The sequence below is a fragment of the Orcinus orca genome, chromosome 5 (genome assembly GCF_937001465.1).
Source record: "Orcinus orca chromosome 5, mOrcOrc1.1, whole genome shotgun sequence".
Lineage (NCBI taxonomy): Eukaryota > Metazoa > Chordata > Mammalia > Artiodactyla > Delphinidae > Orcinus > Orcinus orca.
In genome coordinates, this window is record NC_064563.1 from 3,247,472 (window position 1) to 3,262,629 (window position 15,158).

General features: G+C 45.8%; 1 protein-coding gene across 1 annotated transcript in view; it reads left to right on the top strand.

Annotated features, from left to right (window-relative positions):
- Window positions 1-4,922: 4,922 nt before the first annotated feature.
- The window catches only part of TOP2B (DNA topoisomerase II beta), a 99,025-nt gene continuing 88,789 nt past the window's right edge, over window positions 4,923-15,158 (top strand). Inside the window, exon 1 of the mRNA XM_049710113.1 lies at window positions 4,923-4,970. Coding sequence (XP_049566070.1) covers window positions 4,938-4,970 — 33 coding nt within the window. The 5' untranslated portion in view covers window positions 4,923-4,937. The remainder of the gene's footprint in view (window positions 4,971-15,158) is intronic.

Here is a 15,158-nt window from a genome sequence, read left to right on the forward strand (position 1 = left end):
GATCAACCCCCAGTTCAAAGTTGCCTTGATTCCCCACAGATTTAATTCCTGACACATAGTAAGTTTTTGAGAAGTGTTGAAAGGGGACTTCCCTGCTGGTCCAGTGGTTAAGAATCCACCTTCCAATGCAGGGGGCGCAGGTTCAATCCCTGGTCGGGCAACTAAGATCCAACATGCCATGTGGCAACTAAGCCCACGCGCCACAGTTACTGAGCCCACGCACCACATGCCACAACTGAGACCCCACGCAGCCAAATAAGTAAATAGAAATAAATAAATAATATTTTAAAAGCTAAATAAATATAAATAAAATTACATATATATATATAAAAAAGAACCGTTGAAGGAACTCAGTGATTGGTTTCCAAAACGTGAGGTTTCAGTTTTGTTTTAGCTTAAACATGTGATTCACTAAGCTTGAACTCGTAACTACGGAACTATACTTCTTTTAGGTTATTTTCACTCACAGATATTAAATGAGGCATTGTAAAACATTGTTGACAGTGAAATAAACTAAGGCGATTAAAGCTTTAAGGACACTTCTATCTTGTGAAATAATTTGGAGTCACAATCTAACTTGCACGTCACTAAAACCTGGATCATTCACAATGTGTGTCTTAAGGTGAAGATACTGATTTTCATAATCCTCACTTGCAAATCATCCTCATTATTTTCTCCATCGCTGCGTATGCTCAACCCTTCTTCCCATTCTTTTATTTTTAGACCCGGCCAAACTGCCAATCATCTGTGAGCCGCTCATAAGCAAGACCATCCCTAAACAGGACTGTAGGGTTAGGGGTTTTGGCTTCTGCATAAATGTTTGTATATCAGCTGAATTCACTGAGCATGTGGAGTTGAATGATTTCACATGGAAGAGAAGTTTTACATGAAATGCTCAGTGTTTGCATTTGGAGTGGAAGTGCTTCCTCGTCTTCCCCATCCCCCCATCTAGGATTTGCAAATGTGACGATTTAACTTTAAGCAAGGTTTAATAAGAACTTCAGATGAATCATAGAGCCCACCTCAAAATGATAACATATAATCCAAGTTCACAGATTGAACAAAACCAGTGAGTTGGTTGAAACAGTTCCTAGGGTGATTCTGGTGTATCATCTCCCCTCAGTTACCCCAGTTCTTTAGCAGAGCTGGGTTTTAGAGCCCAAAATATCAGCTGCTAGGAGAGTGTGCTTTTTTCTCTCAGCTGAATTTTGATAAGTCCTCCTGAAAGATGCACAACTTGCTGATAAGTGCAGGTTATCATTTTCAGTTACTGAAATGAAATGAAATGAAAATGAGTGATACAAGGTAGATTACCTAGGTCTACTCTGGCTGATACTGGATGAATCTGAATAATTAACTCCTGAATGATTGACTGTAATCTGCATATTTCTTTTGGTCATCGTAGGAAGGTCTTTCAGCTCCTTGGACTGCACACTGTACACCTTCTAATTGTAGGCTGAGTGTCAAGTTGCCTGTGTTCCAAGCAGACTGGGAAGAATGTGGGTGGTCCTCTCATGTTTCAGAGTTATTTAAAACCTGTATGACTCTTTTAAGCTGCGGTAGACTATTCTTACCAATAAGCTAAATTTAACTTTTCTCTCAATGTGCTGGAATGATGTTGCTACTATAAATTGCTATTGTGTAGATTGGAACTTCAGAGAGTAATTATATGTGCAAAGGGCTCCAAGCCAACTTCTACTGCATGTTTCTTGACATCTTGCCTGCAGCCAGTGTGGTAATACTAGAATTTACTTATTCTTTAGTACAAGACGACACCTGTAGCAGAATCTGCAGAAGACCCAACAGCTACCACAAAACAAGTTAGTCCCTGCTGAAGTGGAAATCAGCAAGAATACATGACATAAAACGTGAAAAATGCAGGGACTTCCTTTGTATGCCTGATGGTAGCCATTATTTTTTAAATCTTTTAAGGGTTATTTTAACATGGGGAGCATTGTTTCCTTCAGAGGGCTTTTTTAACGTTCATTTTAGTATTATCAAGGCTGTTTTCTTATTTGAATTAGAAAATGTCAAAAGAGTATATATAGTTGATTTGATTCAGTTTGTACCAAACAATGAAGAGCCTTAAGTGTGGTAATTTGAGGCATATTTTGAAGACATTTTTGGAAAAAAATACATATTACAAGGTTTTTTTTTCTTTTTTTAAAAAATGAATCAATGTTTCTGATATTCATAAATACAGATATTAGTTTACTGTTGACTTGTGTTCCATAAGTCTGTTTGAACAGTTACTTGTCATAGTGGAAAGACCAAGGACTTTTAAATAAGCCAGACCTGGTTAAAACTTGGTTCTATTATTCCTTAGCTGGATAAAGTCCCTTAACCTTTCAGAGCCTCTTTTTATATGTGTGGTAAAGGAATAATATCTTCCCTACTGAGTTGTTATAAAGCTTAAAGGGAATATATATAAAATGCAAAGCATAGTACTTGAGACATAGTAAGTATTCAATTAATTACAGTAATAAACTAGCAGTAGTAGATGTATCTGCAGTTGTTGTCAGAACTCAGAATTAACAGCAGGAATATAGGTTACTACTCACTTTAGGCATTAAAATGAGATTTTGTGGTACAGCCTAGAAATCCCATCTTATTTTAAAAGAAAGTGAATAAGATTTTCTTCTTAAAAGAAGGTTCAATTCCCAAACACAAAGACATTTCGGACCAACGTTTAAAAATCTTATAATGAAATCAGCCTTTGGGGGAAGAACACATAGTTTTAAAAAGCTAAAAAGCTTGTTGATTAGAAGAAAGCCACTGAGAATACTGGCAGTGTTTTCTGACCTGCAAATTTGATATCTGCCAGTATTTGAGAAGAAGCAAAACAGAGACAAATCTTTTTTTTTTTTTTTTTGGCCACACCGCAAGGCATGTGGGAACTTAGTTCCCGACCAGGGATGGAACCCGCTCCCCCTGCAGTGGAAGCGTGGAGTCTTAACCACTGGACCACCAGGGAAGTCCCAGAACAGAGACAACTCTTACTCTTCAACTTTTCACGTTCAGAGCTTCAGAGTTCATAGATGCGATCATGGGGGTCACCTCAGAGGTCGGCCCAACTTGACAGATGAAGAAACTGAGGGTCAAGCACAATCACTTGCCTGAAGTCACACAACAGGTTAACAGCAAAATGGGAACCAGAATTAGTTGATTCCGTTCATGGAAACATTTGCCGAGTGTGTGCCAATAGTGGGCAGATGGCAATACATGCACCTTCCCCTGCCCCCTCCTCCCAACATCCCCACACAATGTAAGCCTTCCTCTCCAGGCTTTCAACTCTTCTCTCTGTTTGGACCAAGTAAGGCTCCCTCCCTATCTTCGTCCATTTGCTGCTGTAACAAAATACCATAAACCGGGTGGCTTATAAACAACAGACCATTATTCCTCACCGTCCTGGAGGCTGGAAGTCAGTGCAGCTGGGCCAGGTGAGGCGCCCTCTGGGCTGCAGGCGTCTGGTGGTCCTCACATGGGAGAGGGGCCAGCGAGCTCTCTGGAGCCTCTTGTATAAGTGCACTAAGCCCATCCATGAGGGCTCCATCCTCGTGATTGAAGCACTTCCCAAAGGCCCCACCTACTAAAACCATCACATCAGACATTAAGATTTCAACAAATTAATTGGAGAGGGGGGCACAAACAGACCATAGCACTCCCTCTACCAGTGCTCACATATCCCGGAAGGTCTTAGAACCAGAGAGATTTCTTGTTACAACAAGACAGAGAGGTGGTGTAAATTCCAGAGAGTCTGCATCACTCAGATTTGGGCATTGGTGTTATTAACTACACAATAGTTGACAACTGACCAACTGTCGGCTGGGTACCTCTTGAAGTTAATGTGTCTTATCTTCTACAATTCGGTAACATCCTATGATTATTGTTCTCTTTAAAAAGGCTTTCTTTGGGGGCTTCCCTGGCAGTCCAGTGGTTAGGACTTCTCCTTCCAATGCAGGGGTTGTGGGTTCAATCCCTGGTCAGGGAGCTAGGATCCCCCATGCCTCATGGCCAAAAATCCCAAAACATAAAAAACAGAAGGAATATTGTAACAAATTCAATCAAGACTTTAAAAATGGTCCACATCAAAAAAAAAAATCTTTAAAAATAATAAAAAGGCTTCTTAAGTGTTTTTTTTTTTACTTTTTTACATTTTTTTTGAAGTGTAGTTGATTTACGAGTGTTTCAAACTTAAAAAAACAAACAGGAAAAACCCTCATCCCAGTTTTGGAGATCTGCAGCACAAGGATGAAACAAACACAGACAAATATTAGGATAGATGTTTAGATTTCAAGAGCAGAAGTATGGCTTTACTTTTTTCCCCCTTTTGCGGTGTTCCCAACATTTCAAGAATAGAATCCCTGATTAAATAAATTGAGGTGTTGAGGTTTTCAAGATTCAGATCACAAGTGGGTTTTATTACTTTTCTCCAAAGCGTAATATATTACTGGGTTTCTCTCCCAATATCTAAACAGCTAATAGCTTTGTTGACCAAAAAGGTTGCCCAAAAAGGAAATTCTCATTAACTCAAGCACTTTGATTCAACCTCTACACCATTTAAAGACTGGGGGTTGTGCTACAGTTAGTTTTATCCTAATGTCCTTTGTTGGCTTCATCAAACTTCTGTGGATATGAATCTTAATAGATTTCAGTCCTGCTCTATGTTCCCATTCCTGCCTGTCCTGAGGGAGTCGTACAGTTGCTTAGTGTTGGTCTGGCATGCAGCTGGAAGAAGAATGTCAAGCTTATGGGAGTGTGGGAAGGGGCTCACTGTTTGCTTCTGCCGCCAGAAACGTGTTATCTTGCAACTCCTAGGTTTTGTGCAGGACATGATAGAAAAGGAACCACGCAGCTTGGTGGATATACGGATCTGAAACAGCAGCGGCTAGAGCGTTGGCATTGCTGCACAGGAAATGGGCACGTTTTTTGGAAGGATGTCAAGTGAGAGGATCGAGGCTCCACAGCTAGTAAGTCCTTTGACTTCCTGTTCTCTGAGCCACTCACCCTGCTCATGGCTTTGCTTCTCTTCCCACCCAGCCTAGCCTCTGGGCCGACGCATTTCACCTTCTGTCTCACACACGCCACCAACCCTCATCCCTCGAGGGTTCATTCCCCCAGCATCACCCGCGTGCCATTTGTCAGGTGGACCATCCTGCTCTACGGCCTCTTCCCACTTTGCGCGCTCTTCCTGGGCCCATGCTCCGCGGCTTCACCTGTAGCCGCGTTTGCAAACCTGTGCTGGCGTTTTGCAAACTTTTGTCTGCAGCCCAGATCTCCATCCCGAGTTCCAGGCCCATCTCCTCCTACTTAGTGGAGACACTCACTTAGATGTCCCAGGTGGAATTCACCTACTTCACTCTCAAATCGGCATCTCCTTCAATGATTGTCAAGACCCTAGGATCCTTGGAGGGGAAAAAGAAAGCGAAGGAACCAAAAGCCAGGAACCTGGAGTCCTTTGTTTCCTCCTTTCATCCAAAGCTAATTGGAGCCTAGTGCATCAAAAGTCAGGCTCGCCTCGTTTCCTGCTCCGCAGGAGACTGATGATCTAAGGCATTGTGTTGCAGAAGGTCAAGGCTTCAGGATGGGACATGTTGCTTTGTTTATGGCAACAGCAATGATGCCAGCTATGGGCCTAGAATAAGAAGAGTTCTTTAGATAAATTATGACTGGGTGTGCTGTTGTCTTTATATGCACCGCGATATTGTAAACATTTCTTGAATAACCAGTTTCCCTGGGATATGCGCGCTCCTTCTAAATGTCTATGCACTGCCCACCCATCCTTCCGTGGGAGGAACTTGCATTTAGAGCATTATCTCAATGTATGCCTTTTGAAAGGGGCCAACGGCACATTGAATAGGAAAACATTGGATGCCTCGGCCAGGAAAGGACTATAGAATTAGGAGTGATTAAACCTTGCCTGCAGGGCTGAGCTGTTTGGGAAGGTTTGAGTTGAGGGGCAGGTGCCAGGGGCCATCTGGCCTCTCTCAAAAGAACATGATGCGTTGATTTTTACTTCTTCAACCAAACAAAGATGGTCAAAAAATAAAGGTGTAGCTGTTGAGGTTTGGCTTTTCTGCAGGGATATGTTCAAGTAGAAAGAGCTAAGAGCCAGGAGAGAGCGGATTTGAAGGACTTTTATTACTTGTTGGATTTGAAAAGTTAATTTTATTTTTTTAATTTTTAAATTTTCATTTATTTTTTTTTGAAAATGAGCAAAGACATATTATTATTATTATTATTATTATTATTATTTTTTGCGGCACGCGGGCCTCTCACTGCTGTGGCCTCTCCCATTGCGGAGCACAGGCTCCGGACGCGCAGGCTCAGCGGCCATGGCTCACAGGCCCAGCCGCTCCGCGGCATGTGGGATCCTCCCGGACCGGGGCACGAACCCGCGTCCCCTGCATCGGCAGGCAGACCCCCAACCACTGCGCCACCACGGAAGCCCAAGACATATTATTGAAGACGATATACGGATGGCAAGCAAGCACCTGGGTATTTGTTTGCCATTATTGAAAAGTTAATTTTAAAACTATGGTCACAGCATTATAGACTGTGAGCTCTTAGTCACCAGGACCCGTGATACAGAATGATGGTGTATCTGAAACTGGAGTGTTGTATTGGGGCGTGGGGGGTCTTTGAACCTTAGGAAGAGAAGGGGTTTGTAAGAGTCAGGGTAGGAGAAGGGTCTTTCACTGAGATGGAGAACAGGGAGGGTGGAGTCTGGGTGGCTGCGAATTAAGTCAGAACAAGCCACTCTTTTGCTCAAAACTCAAGTGGCTCCCGCTTCACTGCCTATTGGGCCCTGCACCTTCTGACCCTGCTGCTTCTCCAGACTCACCTCCTCCCTCCCTCCCTCCCTCTCTCTCACCCTGGCCTCCGCCTGCCCAGCTCTGGGACCCACCAGCACACTTCAGCCTCCGGGCCTGTGCACTTGCTTCCCCTCTGCCTGGAATTGTCCGGCCCCACCCCACCACCACCCCACCCCGGATCATGGCCTGACTTTCTTCAGGTTTCTGCTCAACTGCCAGTTTATAAGAGGGACCTTTCCTGACCAAGACAAATTCAAGAACACACCTTGTCCCCCTCCCTGAGCTCCAGCCCCCTTTCTTTCCCTTACCTGCCTTTCTTTTTCTCATGCTCTTACCAGTACCCGATGTCCATTTGTTCGTTTATTGTCTGTCTGCTCTCCTCATGTGAACTTCAGATGCAGGGGAGATTATCACGGTATCACCAGCACCTAGAATTGGCCCATGGTGGTAGATGCTCAATGAACTGTTTTGGGGTTTTTTTTACATTTTATTTTAATTTATTTTTTAAATTAATTTTTATTGGAGTATAGTTGATTTACAATGTGTTAGTTTCAGGTGTACAGCAAAGTGAATCAGTTATATATATACATCCATTCTTTTTTAGATTCTATTCCCATATAGGTCATTACAGAGTATTGAGTAGAGTTCCCTGTGCTCTACAGTAGGTCCCTATTAGTTATCTATTCTATATATAGTAGTGTGTATACATCAATCCCAATCTTCCAATTTATCCCTCCCCCCTTTCCCCCAATAAACCATTATTGAATGAACAAAAGAAATGCGTTTGAGACTTGCAGAATTAGAGGTGTCTCGATTCCATCTAAGTGGAACCACACACAAGCAGTTGACTACTGCAGGTTCACCAGAGAGGCCTGGGTGACAGACTGGGTGCCACTGGCATCTGGCACAGCAGGTGGGGTTGCAGTAAGGCAGTGAGAGGTGAGAAGACAGGAGAGCCGGGCCTGCATCCTGGTGACACCAGCCTTGAGGTGTGATGGCGGGGAACAGATCTACGAAGGAGACTTAGAAGGAGTAGTGAGAGGGTAGAAAGCAACCAGCGGGGACTATCCCGGGAGCAAAGTACAGGGAGCCCCTGAGACAAGGACCTACCGTCAAATGCTGCGGAGTGAGCCCAGGTCCTTTAGGGCAGGGTCCCCGGCAGGGTGAAGGGAGAAGCCAGATGGCGAAGAGCTAGCTGAGGACTGCATCAAGAATGAGATGGTGGGCTTCCCTGGTGGCGCAGTGGTTGAGAGTCCGCCTGCCGATGCGGGGCACTTGGGTTTGTGCCCCGGTCCGGGAGGATTCCACATGCCGCGGAGCGGCTGGGCCCGTGAGCCATGGCCGCTGAGCCTCCGCGTCCGGAGCCTGTGCTCTGCAACGGGAGAGGCCACAACAGTGAGAGTCCCGCATAACGCAAAAAAAAAAAAAAAAAAGAATGCGATGGTGAGGGTAGAAGCTGGCGGTGGAAAGAACAGAGTTCGTTGAGGAGTACCAGAAGCCTTTGTAAAGGCAGACGGTGAGGGAGAGGATGGACCTGAGGCCACGGATGAGGGCCTGTGGGGAAGCCACCTCGTCTGTGGTTGAGAACAGAGCGACAGCCTAGGTGCAGAGGGGAGCGGAATGAAGCACGATGGGATTTAGGGAGGGGGCGGGGGGCAGCAGTGGAGGACCTCGTGCCTGAGGCCTGCTATCCCCCCCCACCCCGCCCCACCAAATAATGAGGGGGAAGAGGTAATGCTATTGGCTGACAAGCGGGGAGAAGTAACGGATGGATCTCCAAAGACAATATCCAGTTTGGGAATGGGATGACATGGGTGCCCAGAGGCGGCCGAGGCCAATTGTGACTGGAGACCACGGCTCTGGAGCAACGCTGGTGTTTTGCGTTTAGCTCGCCAATTTTCAGGTGCATGGGGATCACCTGGGGATCTTGCTAAGCCATGAATTCGGGCTCAGTGGGCCTGAGGCAGGCAGAAGAGGTCTGCAGCCCCACAAAGTCCCGGTGATACCGATGCTGCGGGTCTCTGTGTGGAAGGTGTTTGGGGATTTTCTCGGGCAGCACCCACTGGTCCTGCGGGCAGAGCGAAGCCGGGGGAGCGCGGGAGTCAGGGCTCGGGTGTTGCCAGGTGGGCTCAATAGAAGGAAAAGGGGGAAGGGAAGATGACGAGGTTGAAAAGCTTGGCTGACGCAGGGGCCCTCAGTCAGAGGGCGCTGGAGGAGGACGCGAGCAAGATGGAAGGAGGCGTCTGAAGGGCAGAGTGGCGGACTCGAACGCAAGGTAAGCGCGCGGTCAGACGCGCGCAGCGGGAGCGGGGCAGACACGGATGTGGGCTCTGCGGGCTGGGATGTAAAGGCAGCTCCCCGGCACTGGCATAACGTGAAATGTGGAAGGAAAAATACTACCCACGGCAGTGTATAGTACTTCCTAAACACACTCAGGTTAAGCCAAGTGCCTCAAAATTCTTATCCTCTTTCTTTTTAATTAAACGTCTCCTTTTTTGTTTTCCTGTTATCTGTGTTCTGGATTTTAAATTTCCACTGGGCAGAGATTTTCCTTTGCGGTTAACGTGTCTACAGCCGTACATTACACAGGGAGCTTGGCTGGTCAGCATATTGAGGGAATTCCCTGGCGGTCCAGTAGTTAGGACTCCACGCTTTCACTGTGGTGGCCGGGTTCAGTCCCTGGTGGGGGGACCAAGATCCCGCAAGCCGCTGGGCAGGGCCAAAAAATAAATACATAAAGTTAAAAAAAAAAAAGTATTGAAACTTGTGGGCAAGTATATGGACTTAAGTGATCCATGACTCTAGTCATTGTTTATCAGGAAAACCTGTTACCATCATCCTTCCGTTATTTGTTATTTTTCCTTGGATTGGGGCATCACCCACATTCTTAGAAACACAGCCCTGTTCAGTAAAAGACTAAATTATGTGGCAAGCCCATATTCTAATAATTACACTGTCCAATCACACCGGTTTTTTAAAAAATGTGTTGAAGTATAGGTGATTTACAATGTTGAGTTAATTTCTGCTGTACAGCAAAGTGATTCAGTTATACACATATGCACATACTTTTTTTTTTTTTTTTTTTTTGGTACGCGGGCCTCTCACTGTTGTGGCCTCTCCCGTTGCGGAGCACAGGCTCCGGAGGCGCAGGCTCAGCGGCCATGGCTCACGGGCCCAGCCGCTCCGCGGTATGTGGGAACCTCCTGGACCGGGGCACGAGCCCGTGTCCCCTGCATCGGCAGGCGGACTCTCAACCACTGCACCACCAGGGAAGCCCCATTCTTTTTTTTTAATATTCTTTTCCATTATGGTTTATCCCCGGAGATTGAATATAGTTCCCTGTGCTATACAGTAGGACCTTGTTGTTTATCCATCCTGTATATAATAGTTTGCATCTGCTAATCCCAGCCTCCCAATCCATCCCTCCCTGTCCTCACCCCCTGGGCAACCGCCAGTCTGTTCTCTATGTCTGAGTCAGCTTCTGTTTTGTAGATAAATTCACTTGTGTCATATTTTAGCTTCCACATATGTGATATCATATGGTATTTGTCTTTCTCTTTCCGACTTCACTTAATATGATAATCTCTGTGTCCATCCATGTTGCTACAAATGGCGTTATTTCATTCTTTTTTATGGCTGAGTAACATTCCATTTTATATATGTACCACATTGTCTTTATCCATTCATCTGTTGATGGACATTAAGTTGTTTCCATGTCTTGGATATTGTGAATAGTGCTGCTGTGAACATAAGAGTGCATGTACCTTTTGGAATTATAGTTTTGTCTGGAGATATGCCCAGGTGTGGGATTGCTGGGTCATATGGTAGCTCTATTTTTAGTTTTCTGAGGAACCTCCATACTGTTTTCCATAGCAGCTGCGCCAACTTACATCCCCAATTATAATGTTTAACAAGCATCTTTTATATTTGAAGGAATCATTATTAACAATCTTTAGGACATGGTGCTGCATGATGGGAATACAAAGAGGCCTGAAGTAGGTCCCTTCCCCTTGGTTCTATTCAGAGACTAAGATACACGTGTGTAAAAGTCTTACAACACCAGGCAGCATGTTTATTAAGTACCAAAATGAAAAACATGAATTCGTACTAAAGGCACCTTGAAAGGAAAGGTGAGTCCAAGTAATTCAAAACAAAAAGCAGTTACCAGATGTTTCTGGCTTTAAGATCAATTTGAAGGTATAATTTCCAATTAGCATTAGTCCTCATTCTGTCTTGATTGCTAGATCTCTTTTTCAAAACCTGAAATCAATATTATTAGCAGTTGTTAGTTACCAACCAGTACCAAAACTGAACAATTTAATTACTGCTTTAAAATCGTGTATCACAAATTATTTCAGGCATACAGAAAGGCACAGAGAGTAATATACAAAATAAATTCTCGCGAGTATGAAAGAATAGTTATCCCAGTAGGTACTCAGTAAATGTTTGCTAAACGAATAAATGACTCTCATTTATTATGAAATGCCTTGTCTTCACATTTATAGTATACTTGGAGCCAAGGACAATGGTTTAAATTTGTCGTCTTTTCCATGGTGCCCATATAATGACGGTCATGTGGTTGGTGTTCAGTGCTTGTAGATTGGTTGACTTTTTGGGCCTAGGCTCCCCTATGTTTGTAGCTGTCTTTTTACCCTTGAGCCCTAACTGGTAGCTTTTTAAACTCTAACCCAATAGTATTGAAATTAAGCTGAATTGTAACACATTATTGATGAAGTACACCTGGAAAACTTTAAATTGAGAGAAGCTGAAAATCATTTAAGCTATAGCTTTTCCTTAATTTTATTATTACATCCTAACATCTTTTATTACTACCTGCTATTTTTAATGTTTGAATTAAAAATAGGAACTTGTTTAAAGCCCTGATTTTTAATTAGAGTAAGAATCACTCAAAAGCTGATATTGCAGAATGTTTAAGCACAGATTTCTCTTGTAAGGAAAAAAAAAGGACTCTGCTTCAATTTTCAGAGTACTCTTGTGACTACTACAGCCTACCTTTTTTTTTTTTTTCTTCGGCACGCGGGCCTCTCACTGCTGTGCCCTCTCCTGCCGCAGAGCACAGGCTCTGGACGCGCAGGCTCAGCGGCTCACGGGCCCAGCCGCTCCGCGGCATGTGGGATCCTCCCGGACCGGGGCACGAACCCGCGTCCCCTGCATCGGCAGGCAGACCCCCAACCACTGCGCCACCACGGAAGCCCAAGACATATTATTGAAGACGGTATACGGATGGCAAGCAAGCACCTGGGTATTTGCCATTATTGAAAAGTTAATTTTAAAACTATGGTCACAGCATTATAGACTGTGAGCTCTTAGTCACCAGGACCCTTGATACAGAATAATGGTGTATCTGAAACTGGAGTGTTGTATTGGGGCGTGGGGGGTCTTTGAACCTCAGGAAGAGAAGGGGTTTATAAGAGTCAGGGTAGGGGAAGGGTCTTTCACTGAGATGGAGAACAGGGAGGGTGGAGTCTGGGTGGCTGCGAATTAAGTCAGCACAAGCCACTCTTTTGCTCAAAACTCAAGTGGCTCCCGCTTCACTGGGTATAAATGTGGAGCCCTTCCCATTGCCTACTGGGCCCTGCCCCCTCTGACCCTGCTGCTTCTCCCTCTCTCCCTCTCTCCCTCTCTCCCTCTCTCCCTCTCTCCCTCTCTCCCTCTCTCCCTCTCTCCCTCTCTCCCTCTCTCCCTCTCTCCCTCTCTCCCTCTCTCCCTCTCTCCCTCCCTCCCTCCCTCCCTCCCTCCCTCCCTCCCTCCCTCCCTCCCTCCCTCCCTCGCCTTCCCCGCTCTGGGACCCACCAGCATACTTCAGCCTCCGGGCCTGTGCACTTGCTTCCCCGCGGCCTGGAATTGTCTGTCTGCCGCCCCCCCCCACCCCCACCCCCGGCTCATGGCCTGACTTTCTTCAGGTTTCTGCTCAACTGCCAGTTTATAAGAGGGACCTTTCCTGACCAAGACAAATTCAAGAACACACCTTGTCCCCCTCCCTGGGCTCCAGCCGCCTTTCTTTCCCTTACCTGCCTTTCTTTTTCTCATGCTCTTACCAGTACCCGATGTCCATTTGTTCGTTCATTGTCTGCTCTCCTCATGTGAACTTCAGATGCAGGGGAGATTATCACGGTATCACCAGCACCTAGAATTGGCCCATGGTGGTAGATGCTCAATGAACTGTATTGGGGTTTTTTTTACATTTTATTTTATTTTACTTTTTTTAAATTAATTTTTATTGGAGTATAGTTGATTTACAATGTGTTAGTTTCAGGTGTACAGCAAAGTGAATCAGTTATATATATACATCCATTCTTTTTTAGATTCTATTCCCATATAGGTCATTACAGAGTATTGAGTAGAGTTCCCTGTGCTCTACAGTAGGTCCCTATTAGTTATCTATTCTATATATAGTAGTGTGTATACATCAATCCCAATCTTCCAATTTATCCCTCCCCCGTTTCCCCCAATAAACCATTATCGAATGAACAAAAGAAATGCGTTTGAGACTTGCAGAATTAGAGGTGTCTCGATTCCATCTAAGTGGAACCACACACAAGCAGTTGACTACTGCAGGTTCACCAGAGAGGCCTGGGTGACAGACTGGGTGCCACTGGCATCTGGCACAGCAGGTGGGGTTGCAGTAAGGCAGTGAGAGGTGAGAAGACAGGAGAGCCGGGCCTGCATCCTGGTGACACCAGCCTTGAGGTGTGATGGCGGGGAACAGATCTACGAAGGAGACTTAGAAGGAGTAGTGAGAGGGTAGAAAGCAACCAGCGGGGAGTATCCCGAGGGCAAAGTACAGGGAGCCCCTGAGACAAGGACCTACCGTCAAATGCTGCGGAGTGAGCCCAGGTCCTTTAGGGCAGGGTCCCCGGCAGGGTGAAGGGAGAAGCCAGATGGGGAAGAGCTGAGGACTGCATCAAGAATGAGATGGTGAGGTAGAAGCTGGCGGTGGAAAGAACAGAGTTCGTTGCCAGTTTGGGAATGGGATGACATGGGTGCCCAGAGGCGGCGGAGGCCAATTGTGACTGGAGACCACGGCTCTGGAGCAACGCTGGTGTTTTGCGTTTAGCTCGCCAATTTTCAGGTGCATGGGGATCACCTGGGGATCTTGCTAAGCCATGAATTCGGGCTCAGTGGGCCTGAGGCAGGCAGAAGAGGTCTGCAGCCCCACAAAGTCCCGGTGACACCGATGCTGCGGGTCTCTGTGTGGAAGGTGTTTGGGGATTTTCTCGGGCAGCACCCACTGGTCCTGCGGGCAGAGCGAAGCCGGGGGAGCGCGGGAGTCAGGGCTCGGGTGTTGCCAGGTGGGCTCAATAGAAGGAAAAGGGGGAAGGGAAGATGACGAGGTTGAAAAGCTTGGCTGACGCAGGGGCTCTCAGTCAGAGGGCGCTGGAGGAGGACGCGAGCAAGATGGAAGGAGGCGTCTGAAGGGCAGAGTGGCGGACTCGAACGCAAGGTAAGCGCGCGGTCAGACGCGCGCAGCGGGAGCGGGGCAGACACGGATGTGGGCTCTGCGGGCTGGGATGTAAAGGCAGCTCCCCGGCACTGGCATAACGTGAAATGTGGAAGGAAAAATACTACCCACGGCAGTGTATAGTACTTCCTAAACACACTCAGGTTAAGCCAAGTGCCTCAAAATTCTTATCCTCTTTCTTTTTAATTAAACGTCTCCTTTTTTGTTTTCCTGTTATCTGTGTTCTGGATTTTAAATTTCCACTGGGCAGAGATTTTCCTTTGCGGTTAACGTGTCTACAGCCGTACATTACACAGGGAGCTTGGCTGGTCAGCATATTGAGGGAATTCCCTGGCGGTCCAGTAGTTAGGACTCCACGCTTTCACTGTGGTGGCCGGGTTCAGTCCCTGGTGGGGGGACCAAGATCCCGCAAGCCGCTGGGCACGGCCAAAAAATAAATACATAAAGTTAAAAAAAAAAAATATTGAAACTTGTGGGCAAGTACATGGACTTAAGTGATCCATGACTCTAGTCATTGTTTATCAGGAAAACCTGTTACCATCATCCTTCCGTTATTTGTTATTTTTCCTTGGATTGGGGCATCACCCACATTCTTAGAAACACAGCCCTGTTCAGTAAAAGACTAAATTATGTGGCAAGCCCATATTCTAATAATTACACTGTCTAATCACACCGGTTTTTTAAAAAATGTTTTGAAGTATAGGTGATTTACAATGTTAATTTCTGCTGTACAGCAAAGTGATTCAGTTATACACATATGCACATTCTTTTTTTTTTTTTTTTTTTTTTTTTTCTTTTTGCGGTACGCGGGCCTCTCCCGTTGCGGAGCACAGGCTCTGGAGGCGCAGGCTCAGGGGCCA